This window comes from Megachile rotundata, chromosome 8 (genome assembly GCF_050947335.1).
Source record: "Megachile rotundata isolate GNS110a chromosome 8, iyMegRotu1, whole genome shotgun sequence".
NCBI lineage: Eukaryota > Metazoa > Arthropoda > Insecta > Hymenoptera > Megachilidae > Megachile > Megachile rotundata.
The window spans coordinates 5,633,337-5,649,902 of record NC_134990.1 but is presented as its reverse complement, the minus strand read 5'-3'; the positions used below and the strand labels follow the sequence as shown (position 1 = coordinate 5,649,902).

At 29.4% G+C, this 16,566-nt stretch overlaps 1 protein-coding gene across 4 annotated transcripts in view; it reads left to right on the top strand.

Annotated features, from left to right (window-relative positions):
• Positions 1-14,688, top strand: part of LOC100876401 (uncharacterized) — a 49,613-nt gene extending 34,925 nt beyond the window's left edge. Inside the window, exons 9-10 of one of the 4 annotated variants that reach the window (XR_013039005.1) lie at positions 1,810-3,929; positions 4,053-14,688. Coding sequence is in view for 3 of the 4 variants with exons in the window: in XM_076534370.1 (XP_076390485.1) it covers positions 1,810-1,960 (151 nt within the window). In the remaining variant the exon portion in view is untranslated. Of the gene's footprint in view, positions 1-1,594 lie in introns of all 4 variants that reach the window. The other 3 variants (XM_076534371.1, XM_076534370.1, XM_076534372.1) reach the window with 3 other exon arrangements.
• Positions 14,689-16,566: the final 1,878 nt, after the last annotated feature.

Here is a 16,566-nt window from a genome sequence, read left to right as displayed (position 1 = left end):
GTATTTTGTAATAGCGTGAATTCCGAATGATTAATAGAATTCGTTTCTTAATTTTTACAAATTGTTCTTTTTAGTTGCAAGAATTTGCTTAAAATAGGTTCAAATGATTTACAATACAATTTCTAATAATAACAAAAGATAATAAAGGAATTTATTTCCTTCTAGGTTTTATTAATAAAATGATCTGACAAGTAGATATTTAATGTTATATTTCAATGTGGAACATGACTGATAGGTTTGTCTAGTTATTTGTCAGTAAACTAAATTTAGTTACTTGTCAGGTGCAAATATATCTTTTCTATATTGCAAATAATGCATTTATCCTAATTTAGGATACATCTTAATAATTTTAAAATGTAGTACTCAATAATTATAGTAGCTGGAGAAATATGATGTGGACATAATTTCTTATTGCTGACAATCTACAAAAATTTGTATTCTTTTTTTTGAATGGTACAAATTTATACAAAATTTCTATATTTCCAAATTATTTTCGTTTAATAACAGAATTATTATATGAAATCCTGTAACTGCAATTCGTGTACGAATTTATATATCGTCTTATCAATTACTGCTATAGTTTTTTCGACGTTAAAAATCACAATATCAGTTTATACGTAGATCATATTTACTATCACGCTGTATTTCTACAACTACAATGAAGTTTCGATATAAACGAAAATAATTACCCCTATTACTGAAGAGTGTCATCAAGAAATCAAAAAGCTATATCATTGCAAGTATAAAACTTGTTTGATAAGTTTCGAGCGCAGAAAAGAAATAGAAAGTGAAAAAAGAAAGACTGCGATTGTGGTAATCGATAAAGATGAATAATCTGTTGTATTGTTTACAATATTAATCTATAGCTAAACACTTCTTATTTCCAGTTCTTTTTTCATACATCATTTCCCAACATACTTGTAATATTTTCCTTATTAAAATGACACTAAACACGATGTAATTCGTAGCATAATTACTTCTAATAACTTACAGGAGTAAAATCCCGAAGTCATAAAATCATTTCTACAACTTCGACTGTTAGACGTATCACGTGATTATCCGAATAGCATCGAAGAACAATGAAATTACCCGATGTGTCATTACTCGTTTACCGCGAATGATTGCACAGTAAAGCGTTAATACGAGCAAAACGCTTGAAATTACAAGTAAATATGTTTTAAATAACGTCGTGTTTAGTCTGATTTTAATCAGGAAAATGTCATAAATACGTTGGTGCAAGTTTCGTAATCAAAAATCAAAAATAAAAGTTTTATCCTTGCATTAAGATTGTCTCATCGATGTGTTAGTGTTTGTTTACGTTCGATCATTCGAACGTTTCCATCGCTCGCTTTCCACGTTTGACAAACTTCGGTCAATATCGGAACTACGCGATATGAGGAAAAGTTCAGTCCCGTAAGATTCGATTATATCGAGGCTTCATTGTACTATAACTATCGAGTATTATAGGCATTGTTGCCTACGTTTACGGAGGACAACGTATTCTCTCGTTTAATTGACTATACGTCATATCAACAATCAATTATAAAGAAAAGTAACGACAAAATCTGGAAAAGTTGATGATATCTGTTCGCAGCGAGAGACAGGAAACAGAAAGATTACCGAGAGCAAATCCGGAGGATAAGTGAGAGGTTATAGGGGTGCGTTGAGCGTGCAACTAAGCCCTTTTTGAAGAACATCGCAGCGTTCATTTGACTTTGGTGATTTCTAGCGACTATCCTTTCCGCTTCGTCCTTTCTTGGCTGTCAGCTGTTCGACGACACCTTCAAATGTCTCTCCTTTTGCACCTAGGGTGGCCACGCCTAGTAGCCGCGAACAGACTCGATACGCCTCAAATGAATTGCTTGAAAGTTTCAGCTGGAAGGTCCAAATAATGTACCGGCTCGTTGACGAACCGAGTCGTTTCGAAGAATCTACCTACATTGGAACGAGGAAGTCGTAGAATTAATTTGTTAAGTTTTTCAAATCTCGTATACGGTGTAGAGAATAGAGTTCAACAATTTTAGTGCGCGGCTGATAAGATGGCATACGAATTAGCGGAATCCGCATTGTGTACGGCTGCCAGCTTAACAGGCGCGTTTAATACCTTCGTCGTATGGAAATTAGAGAAACGCTTTCTGGTTTTAATTATAGTCGTAAGTTCTCGAGTACAGTATAGATATAGTAGTTTTACCTAGGGGAAATGGCGAGATGTAAAAGGAGGAAACATATAATTTATTATTAATGTAACTAATTTCAGATTTGTTAATATTTAAATTTGAAAATATACAAATTTAAAAATTTATGGATTTGAGGATATTGATAATTTGAACTAGGATATTAGAAAATTGGAATTTATAAATTTGTGTGTGTGTAATATAGTGATTTTAAAACTTCAGCATTTCGAAATTTGGGGTTTGGAAATTTAAAATATTCTGTAACTATTAAATTTGGAAATTTGAAGAAAACTTTATTTTTCAAATTATCCTTAAGTTGTTTAGGGATTTAGAAAATTAGAACGGTTTAAATTTAAAAATTTAATAAATAATAAATTAAAAAATTAAAACATTTTAGAATTTGAAATATAACAAATTTAAAATTCATGAAATTTTGAAATTTGAAATTTGATAAAGTTTGAAATTAGGTAATTTGAAAATTTATGAAATAGTTAATTTCCTAAAATTAAATAAAAATGATTGTAAGGTTTTCATCTCACAATCATCATCTTATATGCATCCGATTGTACATATTCGTAAACGACGAAATAGGATAAATGCTGTTTCAAATTGTCAATTTTTTAAAAGAATCGTTTCTTTAATATCCATAGTTTCGAATATCTTTGTTCTGTTTAGCTATTGAACTCTTTTCTCGCATCCGAGAATTAATTAGTGTTATCTCAATCTGGCAAAAAACCCTCTTGAATGTGTACAGAAAGAAATTTTAACGTGGGATAGAAAACGATCAAAATTCCACGATAATTATTGAAATTACAAATTTAATAATGTTAAAAAATACTGCTACCTGCAGAATGGATGAAACATGAATTAATTAGCGGTTGTATTGCGTAGAAAACGGGAGAAAATGAACGCAACGTATTTGAAAAACCATCCCTGAAAGGAGATCAAAGTAATTGATCTTGGAATCGTGAAACGATATAAAATTTTGAAGAGGGAAAGGGTATAAAGAGAGTAAATTTCGTTAATGATAATTGTAATCACTTATCGTTAACAAATGAAAATTTTGTTAATTATTAAGAGTAAAATGATATAGCACTAGCGACCCCTTAGAAAGGCATTAAACATGTTAATTAGGATGATAAAGGAACGGATTGAATTTATGCCTGATTAATTTTTAATTAACTTTATACTAGGGAAAAACTAATACAATTTATGTTTCTTTATAACGAAAGCTTACAAAAAAAGGGTTGAATGTTGATTCGGTAAGGGTGGTATTAATCGATTAATACCAAGATTAGTGGCAAAAACAGGAAGAATTATTAACGCTAATTAATGATAAAAACGTTCAATATATTTCAAAAACGTATCGTACGTTTCATTAAAATATTCATATTTTATGTTTAATTTACACTTTAAAACAGAAATGTCGGTGAAATAATGATTGGATTTTAATCGTTCACTTCTTGGTACTTTTATCGAAGGAAATGAAAGGATTTCGATTTAATCGAATTCTTTATAACAAGCGAGTTTGTAAATAATTGAAAACGAAAACTTACAGTAATTGTGCGAATGCAACGAAACCCCGGTATCCACGGTTTTGGGTATCCACGATCTCAGTATCCGCGGTTTCGGGTCTCAATATCTCAGCATCCGCGGATTGTGATATCCGCGATTTCCGTATTCTCAGGTTCCGGTATCCGCGGCTTTCAGTACACGCAATCACGGGTGTCCAAGATTTCGGATATAGCGGTCTCCGTATCCGCGGGTTTAGGTACCTACAATTTCGTACAGTCAACCTCCGTATTCGCGGTTTTCGATATACGCCAGTTGAGGTATCTGAGGTTTTGGATATAGCGGTCTCCGTATCCGCGGTTTCAGATATCCGCGGGTTTAATTACGTACAATTTCAGACCTCCGCATCCGCGGTTTTCAATATACGCCAGTTCAGGTATCTGAGGTTTCGGATATCGCGACCTCCGTATCCGCGGTTTTGGGTATTCATGGTTGTTGGGTATACGCGGTTTCAGGTATCCGCGGAGAACCTTGGAACCTATTTCGGCGAATGCAGAGGTTTCGTTATAGCATATTTATATACAATTTGAATAGAATCGATTTTTTGATTATGTATCGATAAATGTACCAGTTATAAGTGCATTAAAAGATCACTTACTAATTTTATCGTACGTTTTCTGCAAGAATTAGACGCGTTTACAAATTGAAAAAACGGTATAAGGAGAAAGGAAAGAAAAGGAAAGAACAGAAAAACTACCGGATACAAGGGTAGTCACTTTCGTATAGATAAACGCCTAAGATTTAAACAGATAAGTAGACAAATGAACCGAATAATATAAAGAAATGATACGTTCATTTCTTAATATAAATATAAATAAATGAATAAATAAATAAATTCATATTTGTGTATGTATATGTATACGCTTGCAGACGTTGTATACAGATACGTACACATGCATATATAATTATATTGAATTATTATTAACGAGAATAGATGAGAACTTATATATTATTTGTTGGGAGAGCATATATTATACGATATTTAATATATTTAGGATATTTATTTGTTGATTTGGTGATAATACATATATATGTACATATATATGCTTATATGTATATATGTATATGTATATAATATAGATAAAAAATATATATATACACATAAATAGTTAAATAATTTTTACAAGGCCTACGAAAGGTTTAAACAAATGAAACATGGTATTTCGACGGGGAAAAAATCGATTGGTCAATTTCATGATTTAAATCCTTTATTTTACTTCATTTGCTTGATACGGTTGCTTTCACATACGGTTAAAACATCGAATTTATTTTTCGTTTTCTTACTGAGATCGAAACGTTCTTTACATTTCTTTTGACAAAATTAAAACGTTACAATATTCTTATTACAATTTGATATATTAGATGCGTTGTCGGTGTATGCCTTCTGCCATGTTTTACATATATTGTGAGTAGTATATCGAAAAGAAAAGTGCAATTAATTATTGTTCGATTATTGGTATTAATAACCAGAGCCTATAATAAAATGTTAATCGAACAACACGAGGCCTAACGAATGCGCATTAAAAAATTATTAATCGAGAGTTAAAACATTTTACAGTAATCACACGTTTTCCGCGATTTTTGCATTCGCGATTTAGATTATTCACGATTCCAATCCGGTGTTTCAGCTATTCACGGTTCCAGTTATTTGTGGGTTCAATTATCCGCGGTTTCAATTATTCGTACATTTGGTTATTTGGTTATAATTACTCTTCATTCAAATTATCCGTGGTTCCAATTAACTACAGTTTTGCTCAGTATCAATTGGAATTATCCTAAATTCGAATTATTTACGGGTCCAATTATCCACGGTTCGCAGTATCCGTGGTGCTCGATATCCACGGTTCCGGTGTCTGCGGCCCACAATATCAACGGTTCACGTTATCCACGGTTTCAATTATCCGCGGTTCCTGATAACCAGAATTACCGGTATCCACGGTTTCGATATCCGCGGTTCCCGCTATCTGCAATTTCTATTATCCGCGGTTTCCGCTGTCTGCCATTTCCGTTATCCGCGGTCCCCGGTATCCGCGGTCCCCGGTATCCGCGGTTTCCGGTATCCGCGGTATCAGTTATTTACAGTTTTGGTTACACTGTATTAGAGTTATCCACTGTTTGAATTACCTGCAGTTTCCATTATCCGCGGTTTCATTTATCCGGGGTAACAGTTATTTACAGTTTTGGTTACACTGTATTAGAGTTATCCACTGTTTGAATTACCTGCAGTTTCCATTATCCGCGGTTTCATTTATCCGGGGTAACAGTTCTCTATGATTTCAGTTATCCACAGTTTCGATTATCCCCAGTTACGCACGTAAAATTGCAAGCATCTAAATTCCGCGGATAACGAGGGATTACTGTAGTTTAATAATGTTTAAATAAAACTTTAGGAATAAAGGTAAAACATATTTGAAAGTTAAAATGGATCGATCTCGGTAAAAAGTATTCGTTAAATATGCTTTATTTAAAACTAGTGCAATATATCTACGTTAATCACCATTTTGTTGAATTTTTATTTTCTTTAGGAAATTCTTTTAGAAAAGGTGTTAGGTATGAAAAAAAAACTGGTACGTGCATTATGGACACTTTTAATGATTTAACGGATTTATCAAGTTTAAACAGTAAATAGTTAATAGATGAAATTTTCATTATTTATTTGATCGCTGCAGTTTATCTATGTACGTAAGATTATTGAAACTTTGTTATCGTAATTAATGGTTTGTTATTTATGGAAGTATTAAGTCGCTCGATTTGTTGAGTTTCGTGTAAGTCATGCAATTAAAGAATCGATTGATCGTATAACAAAAGAAAAAAAAAGAAAGAAATATCGACGTTGAAAATTTGAACAGAAATTTTACACGTAAGAAGGTGAACTTAGCAATAAATTTTCTAAACTAGTAAGTAGTAATTGAAGTTACCGCGGGAAAACTTTAAATTCGATCGAGAATGTTTTCGAATATTCGTACGTTTTAACTGAATGTTATAAAAAGAACAAAAAATAGTTGATTTTTACTGTCGTAAACTGACCATCGGAACAGACGTAATTGCTTGTAAATGTCTAGTCAACCAAACAAAAAGTAAAACGGAAAAAAACAGGAATTAAAAAACGATTTCGAGCAATAAGTTTTATAAAGATTTTTTGACAAACGAAGATTTTAACACCACTATTGCCACAATTTTATTAAGTTTAAAATCATTTAATCGTTCTAACCTTTCTTCATTTTCTTTTGTATAAAATTCTTTTCGAACGAATACTATATTATATCTTCTGTTGTTGGGATCCTAATTATTACGTTTCATAAAACTAAATGGTTTGTAAATAAATTAATAATATTACTGATAATAATTATTATTATAATATACCGTAGTATAATAATAATTATTGTTACGTTATTAGAGGTAACGAAAAAGAAACCTTTGTGATGGATGGTTGCGTTAATAATGAATAATTAACAAAAATTAATCAGCGCGCCCGTATGAGCTTTAATTGTTGTTAATTATTGATTACGAGGTAATCGACAAATTAGTCACTGATCAACGAGCTAATTTACTTAGGACAGAGAATTCGCGGGAATTTTACTCTAGATGAAAATAGGAAAACGCGGAAAGGTGTTAGCTGTTCGTCGACTTTTTTTCTTGATTTTCATGGAAAATCATGGTAGCGCGATTAATATTAATCGTCTTGTAAACACATACGCGTACACATTCGATACTAGCCAGAAAATAATACGAACGATCTAGGTTTCATTCATAGGAAATTAATCACCACAAAGAACTATTTCATTGAAGGTAACCTTTCCATAATGCAAAAATCCTCATATTATTGTTAAATATTAAAAGGCAGAGTTTAACATAAATTAATTAAAGTTTGATCTAGTAAAATATATTATTATTTGTCCGAGCAACTTCCGATTTTTATTTTTGTCAAATGTGACAAAAATTTTACTTTTGAGATGGTTAAATATTTAGAGAATTATGATAATTATATTTGTGGTTGTTAAAATGAAAAGTAAAGATAGAGATTTTTGTGATTGAGAAAAATAAAATTAATTTTTATTGGTATACAATTTTTGGAAAATTGCGAAGTACAGTATTGAAACTTAAGAAGTGATGGATTTTTAAATTAAGGTTTTTGGGAATTTGAAAATTTTGAAATTTGGGAATTCAATTATTTGAAAGTTTATAAATTCATGAGTTTGATTTTTGGAAAATTATGTGATTTAAATATTTGGCGATTTAAAAATGTAGGGATTAAAAATTTAGGAATTTGGTAACTGATTCAAAAATTTTGAAATTGTGAAATCTGTGGTTTTAGGAATTTAAAAATGTAGGAATTAAGAAATTTAGGACTTCAAGTAATTAGTAGTTCAAAAGTTGAGGAATTTAGAAATTTGAACTTTTAAAAATTTGGAATTTTAAGAACTTGAAGAATTAGCAAATTTGGAAATTGAAGAATTTGGTTTTTAATTCAGTTCGTAAAGAATTGAACACATTAATTAAAAGATACAAGTTGCACAAATAATAACATTTTACTCATCTTTTTTACATATTAAATATTGTACAAATATTTTATATTTAAAAAAATTTTATTTGAAACATTGTCATTGTTTTATTATTAAAAACAGCAAAATTTTTATAAATCTTCATTTTTAAGTTATGACAAATAGGTATAAAATTGCACTTAATATATCTATACAAAGAATGAAAAGTTTATCTAATTGTATTTTAATATTCAGATAAACATATTTTATTTACAGTAATATTTTATGTTGTTGGAATATTAATATTTCTTGTTTATAAAAATACATCGAACAACACTTCATTGAAATAAATCAAGCTAATACTATTAAATTTTATTATTCATATAACTTGTATCTCTTAATTATAATTTACCATTATGTACAAATTAAATTTCGCGGTATAGATTCTGTTGAAAAATGGCGGCAATCAGAAACAATATATTTCATTATTTCGTGTATTTCATTAAATCCCTAAAAATATCTAATGCAACTCATTTATTTTTCATATCTATTTATTTTTTAGATTTATTCGCATATCTTAAACTTAACCCAACCCGTAATTTTATGATTCAAATCTATCTAATCTTATTTGAAATTCAAACAAGGTCTTATTTCAACGAAGTTCTTGTTTGCACTTTGAACAAGTATAAAAATAGACTTGAGTGATAAGATTACATGTTAGGTTAGGTTCGATATTCAAACTAGAATATACAAATAAATTTGAACGACAAAGTTGTGCGTTAAATTCTGTTTCAGTCATTTTCATTCGTTTAGTAATTTAAACAAAGAATGCAATAATAATAGTTATTTCGTTAAAAAACGAAATTTATTTTGATAATTTATTCTAATGATTGCGTTCACTGTCCTGGTATATCTTAGGTTATGAAAAGAAAAATTAAAATACTTTGTATTTGAATTGGAAAACAAATTTATTTCAGTTGTTAACTTTAATTTCAATTTAGCTGAAAATTGTATATCTGATTTCATTAGATAATCATATAATAATTCCTTCAATTATTAAAACTTGAAAACTTTCATTTATTTTTATTAAATTTTTCTGAACATGTAGACAAAATGAGAAATTGTAAAATAAAATAATTAGTTGTCGATAGAATTGTTAGTATATCATCATGAATTTCTATTATTTACATTAATGAACACTTATAGATTAATTCATCATATATTTTTTGTTAATGACATTAAAATAACTTAAATCAGACTTTTGTTCGAAAATCATTTAATGTTCAACACAGATTATTTGTAGCAAAATAAACAATAATTTTGTTAATTCAATTTTATTAAAAAATTAATTTTTATATACTGCAATTATTTTTGCATTAACTTTGAAATGCAAGTAGAAATATTTCTAAAGATAAATTTAGAATTCTGTTCCACATAAAAATTTAGAATTTATTTCTCTAAATATAAATAGAGATATTTAACTGGAGTCAATTTTAATAGCTGTAAAGATATTGTTAATAACATAATCTCTAACGCATTATTCGAATATTCCCGCCATTTTCATACTGCGCTACAAAACCGCAAGATATTATGGAAAGGTTACCTTTTAAACTTGACGAAACAACCAAAACCATTTCGATCTAAGTGAAAGTAAAAAAAAAACAAAAGGGTTCGAATAGTTTTTGCTAAAGAATTTTAAAATTAACCATGAAGGACGATGAAAAAATAGGAAAACTTTGCGACCAAGAAAGCGCGCGAACTTTTCGTTAATAAAAGAAATAAATATATAGCGGAAAAAGGGGGCATGTGTGCGTGTGTGAGAAAAGATACAGAAAAATTTATACAGATATACGAATAATCTAGATACCAGATAACGAAATGACATACTCCATGCCTTACATAGAATTATCTAAGCCTAAGTAGATGTATCTGATTAGTGGTATTAATTCAAATCGACTAAGAAAACGGGACGGTCAACGACGTGCCAAGGAATCGACAAACCCTGTTCTCACATTTTATCATTATTTGTCACAAAGTATCTTTTTCTATCTATGTGATATCGAATCAGTTTTAATTAATTGTTTTCAAATCATTTGATTTTTTCTCGTGTCAAAATTGTGTGCAAAATATTTAAAAATTATCTTATCTCTATAAATATTAGATTGAAATTTACGATTATGTACTGATTTTGTACGATACATTCCGTTTGATTTTTTAGATTCCAATTATTTACGAAAAATAATCAACGAATGAAACAACAAATTCGTTGTCGACCAAACCATTTTCTTGATCAATTTGTATCCCCAATTAGAGTGGAAAGTGGCGCTGATTAATTACAGAGTAGCACTAGAGTTTTGCAAATTCAGAATTGTACAAATTTAAAACTTCATTCAGAGTTACAGAAAAGTTTTTATTGCATCGATTTTTCTTTTATGATTAATTTCTCATCTTTGTGTTACATTAAAAATTGTTGATAAAAAAGTAGAAGGAAGATATGACGATTTCCTAAAGAATTTCGTGGCATACAAAAATCGACAGGCTCGTTCAAAGAAATATTTGTTACAAACAATGGAACTGGAGCTAAGGTGATGCATAAATAATTGAATTGCTTAATTCATGGTTTATTTCCCCAAAGAAAGACTTTTACATAGTTACCGTGTGATAAGACAGATAGAAATAATAAATATTTATTTACTGTAACAGTGTTTATTTATACGAAACGAATATTTTAAACGGAAACCTATTCACTATTAGTTAATTTATTTCTTTACTGATAAACTATATTCGGTTGAAACATAAACGCAATAATTTGGACGGAAGAATTTCATATTTATGACCAAGCAACTGCAGTAAAGTCTCGATATAAGCGAAAAAAACTATTTATGACGAGGGGTAAACCGCTTACTGAAAAGTGTAATGTGATCCAGGTATATCCGTGAGATAAAATCTGTGCAAGTTTGCAACTTTTATACTTTTGATTTTTTTGTTATCAGACTTTTACTAGCATATTTGTGCCATTTTTGTGATTAAAATGATACTAAACACGACATAATTCGTGGCATATTTACTTGTAAAAACTTTGAAAGTAAAATTCTCGAAGACGTAAAGCCATAGCCATCTACGATTTCGACTGTCAGACGTATCACGTGATTATCCGAATAGCACCGAAGAACAGCGAAATTACCCGATGTGTCACTAGTCCGCTTATCGCAAATCTTATTACAGTAAAACATCGATACAAGCAAAATATTTGAAATTTCAATTAAATATCTTTCGAATAACGTCGCGTTTGGTCTCATTTTAATCAGGAAAGCATCATAAATATATTAGTAAAAGTAAAAGAACGAAAAATTAAAAATAAAATAGTTTTATTCTTGCATTATAATATACCTACCGATATATTACTCCTCGTTTACGTTTGGTCGTTCGGACGTTTCCGTTGCCCCTTTTCTACGCTCGGCGAATTTCGATCAATGTCGGAATTACTCGATCGAAAGTTCAGACCCGAGAGAATTCCTTAAATCGAGACTTTACTGTATTAATTTAAGTGAACGTAAAAATAATAAAAAACAATTATTCGGAAGGTTGCAAAATTGAGTAAAAAGAAGAAAATTGTTGGCGTTTCTTTCTTACGGATTTAATGCTTATTACCGAAGAAATAAATTGAGGAACTGTTTACATGAAATATAATTGATTAAACAATAGACATTCTGGAAATGGGTGTTCATTCGCATGTAGGTTCACTTGTATCAACTATACATATTATACAAATACGTAACGGTGCTTCTCAACCATACATTGAAAAACGAGAAACAATTTTGTAACTAAACGTAACAAATACAATCGACGATTAAAGTGTTCGATCGAATTGTGAAAAATGAACATTGTTTTCTGATCTGTTGGTTGAGAAACATTGATTTGACTCCTTCGTACTGTTTCGTTACTTATTACATGAATAAAAAGTAAAATTTCGCTTGTTTGTATCGCTTGTATTGTTTCAAATTAGACGTTTCGAAAGAGCCAATTGTTAATTATAAGATCGTTTACAACGTAAAATTTGTTTAGAACAAAGTTTCCATAAGAAAAATGAAACAGCTTCCACGAGAGATAAAAGGAGTCGAAACGTTTGCGTCACGTGGGAAAATTGTGAAGAAAGTTTCTCGGTGATATAGAAAGGGGAGTACACGTTGTTTAAAACACCGATTTTATTCAAACTTAGTGCAATTACAGAGAATACTAAAATAAATCATTTTGCAAAATCATAGCATGCACTTTTTTAAAATAAATTCAAGTTAGAAGTTAAAGAAATAGAAATTATAAGTTTTAACCCTTAAGCAGTCTTTAGAATGATTTTATCAGTTTTGAAGGACCAAATATTTTTTAATATTCATAACAGTAAGAAAATAGCACTAGACCAATATTTTTTCTTGCATATATTAGAAATTTATTTACAGAAAAATCATATATGGTTTCATAATTGCAAAATGCAATAATTGGAAAAATCATAATTGGAAAGCTGCAATTATAAAAGAAAAAAATATATATTTTTGATTATTTCAGTGATGACGAAATGTGTAGTTTATGCTTGCCCAAGTACAAAAATTTCAGTACATGTTTCATGTGTATTACAGTATATTTGATATGGAGGTATTTCTATATTAACTTTTGTATTACATTTTTTAGTTCAATACAAAATAAGGAAACTAGTAAAAAGAAACAATTTATGATATATGACTTACCAACTTGCTATTTGTATCTATAAATTAGAAATTTAAAAAATGTTTGCATTTTTGAAGATTTGAAACTTTTAAATTTGATTTTGATAATTCAATCTTTTAAAATTTTTGAAATTTGGAAATTTGGAAACATGAAAATTAGGAAATTTGAAAATTTGAAAATTTCACGATTACAAATTTCAGAATTTATAAGTTTAAAAATTTCATGATTTGATCATTTGAAAATTCAAAAAAATTAAGAAGTTATAAATTAAACAATTTTTGAAGTTAAACGTTTAAAAATTTGAAAATTAAAAAATTTGAGAATGTAGTAATTTTTAATTTTTAATTTGAAAATTAAAAAATTTGAGAATGTAGTAATTTTTAATTTTTAATTTGAAAATTAAAAGTTTTAAATCTCTGTGAATTTGTAAACTGGAAATTCTGAAAGATTAAGCCCTGAAAAAAATGCATATCTGAAACTTCGAAAATTTAGCGAAGTATCAAAATTTTTAAATATATGAATTTTAAATTTGAATATTTAATAATGAAAAATTTAACAGTTAGCACACTTAACAAATTGCATATTTAGGAATTTTCCAGTTCAAATTATGAAATTTTTATGAACACTTTCCAAAATCCTTCATACACGAATTTCTCAATTATTTCACAAAAGTACGTCCTTCGATTTTGCAAAATTAATTTTTTCTAGTTTCTCATACACTAAGTTTAATATCGGTGTTTCAATAATAACACTCTCCTTGCAAAAAATTTGATTCACTGACAATTTACCATCTTCTTTGCATTGCCTTTGTTTCGCCGTTGTAAATCCAAGTATTGTAATTAAAATAAGTTATCTTGTGACGAATCAACGGTAGAACTCGATTCAATGAAATTATCTTAACACTAGAACACTAATGGGCACTAACGCGGGCACCTGTGCATCCATGGGCACCGATGGGCAATAGTCACTCTATTCATTTGACTAATAATAATAAAAAGACAAATTCAATAGAGCTCTTTTGCACATTTTATCGTTACACCCTGTGCACGCTGATGCCCGATGAGCACTTGAATGGCCGAATAGAATAGTTGAATTTTATTCTAAAAAGGAATAAGCTGGGTAAAAAATTTTGCCAAAAATTAACACGATTTCGAGTGTTTGTTATTACACAACCGTGTCTGAAAGATTTCATATTCAAACAAAAAAGAAATCCATTTTCTAGCGTTAAAAATATTTCGTTGCAAAATTAGATGTTTAAGGTTGCAAAGTATTTCGCATCTTATTTGTACAACGAAGCAGGCGATCTGCAATTACCAGTGAAAAATACTTTGTAGTATCAGCAACGAACATTAATAACGTCGCATGAATTTATAAGTTTCGTTTCTACCGTTGAGTCGAAGAGATAGAATCTTGAAATTGTAAAACTTGGTCGAAAAATATCGTTCGTGCAATTTCGACCCACGTGAGAAAGCAGATGAACTTGAAGTGATGGCAATACCAATGGTCTTCTCTTGAAAGTTGAAAATGAAAAAAAAATACGACACAAAGAAACGAAAAGCAAGAGAAGTACCCGCGGTTGTGATAAGCTACTAGTTAAGTTACGATTACTTGATTTACTAATTGATTAATTAGATGATCGTCCTAACCGGTTAGTACGGCTTCATTGTCCTGATTTGTTGTTGTCATTTCTTTTATTCTTTCCTGTGTTATTTTTAATAAATTCACGGATTATTTTGTTTAAACGTCTGTCTTTTTATTTATTTACCCACACTTCTCCTATTTGATGTCCTTGGAATTAGATAGTCAAACTTTAAAATATGTTTTTTCATTTAGGAAAATAAATGATTTTTTTTCATTAAGAAAATGAGTCATAATTTTGTTTTATTAACATAATTTCTTTTTATTAAAATAAGAAGCTTATGTTTGTAAATCCACGTTATTATTTCCCAAAATATTTTAATTTTTCACGTCTCTTTTGTTAAAACATTATAATCGACTGAATTGTACTTTAATTGGTGGGAAATATTATATGGGCGATACAGTAGCTTTTAATATATCGTCAACACATGGCCAAGTGCCTTCATGTCAGCTACGCGGTTCAAGTAATTACTGTTACAGTCACGGAAAGTTATTATAATAGTTCTCAAATTCGTTGTTTTATCGTAATTTGTATAATTTTATATATTTTCAAAATGAAAGCAACTTTCAGGTTTGACTATCTAATCGAATATTGTAATTTATATTAAGACGTTAATTATTATACCATCACTATATTTTACAAATCGCTATCTATATTGCATAAATCGCAATGAATTAAACCACCTCTCGTGTTAAATCGCGTTACATTAAAACAAAACGAATTAAAATGTGTAAAATTCGAACAGCGAAAGGATGTAAAATGTTTGAAATTTGTTTAAAAGAATTATTGCATATTTAGTATAAATGCACTGCAATCTAAAATTATTAGTATAGGAGACCCTCGTTATATTGCCGCAGGAACTATAGCAGGGATAAATTTTTATAGTTGTCCAAAAAATTATTTTCTTTGATGTACTAGTCCAGATGAATCCTTGTGCTTTATGGTGTAGGGATGCCATTAGAGAGTGAAAACTGGCAATATAACGAGGGTCTACTGTACTCTTAACAGGAATCGCGTAGAAGCAAAAGTGAATCGCACCTGGAAACGTAATTATTCCACCTAAATACAAAAATCCATAAAAGAATGTTATAGTAATTAACGTGTTAAATATAGTATTATTCTTTGATCACGTTCATTAATCTTAAAAGAAATCAATTTTAAACTTTTGTTATATTTATGTCAATTGTGTTTGAATTATGTTAACATAAACGTCTAATCTACTGTTATAATTAAATTAGGTGTTAATAATTTAGTACGAAGTATAAGATAATATTAGCGTTATACTTCTTTTTTAATTATGAACAAATTTGATAGTGTCTATTACCACTTTGTATAAATTCTATTTACATGAAATTGTACAATTATGTATTTAATAGGATTACTGATAATATTCATAGAAAGCAATTATTTCAACTCACGTCATTTTAAATAATAATTTCAACATATTATCACGACATTCTAAAATTTTTAAATGTGTTACAATTTTTAGAGTATCCTCTTCTTGTTGAAATTTGTTTCTAAATTATTGAATGTTGTCCTAAATGTGTACATGTGTTTAGAGTCATGGTTACCTTCTTAGCATTGTGGGATTTCTCTGGATGGAAAGGCATAGATTGGTGCGTTTACATTGACCAAGTAGTTGGTCGAGTAGCCTAAGCGTGAGAAAGATAATCTTATTATCTTTCTCGCTCTTAGGTACATACAGCAGTATGAAAAAATTCTTGAAACATTATTATATTTCATATTGAATAATGAAATAAACGATGTGTCCTTTTGCGATGTGTGTATCTATAAATAATTCGGTGAATAAATTAATTGCAAAGTCGTCATTAGAGACCTGAATTTCCCGCCAATATGGCGTGATTTTAAATAACGGCGGGAAATCATTTCCGAATACTTTTTAACGCTTCGTTAATGAGTAATTATAATTTGTTGAATATTGTTTCTTGTAATTTGAAAGGCTAGAGTACCGATCATATTA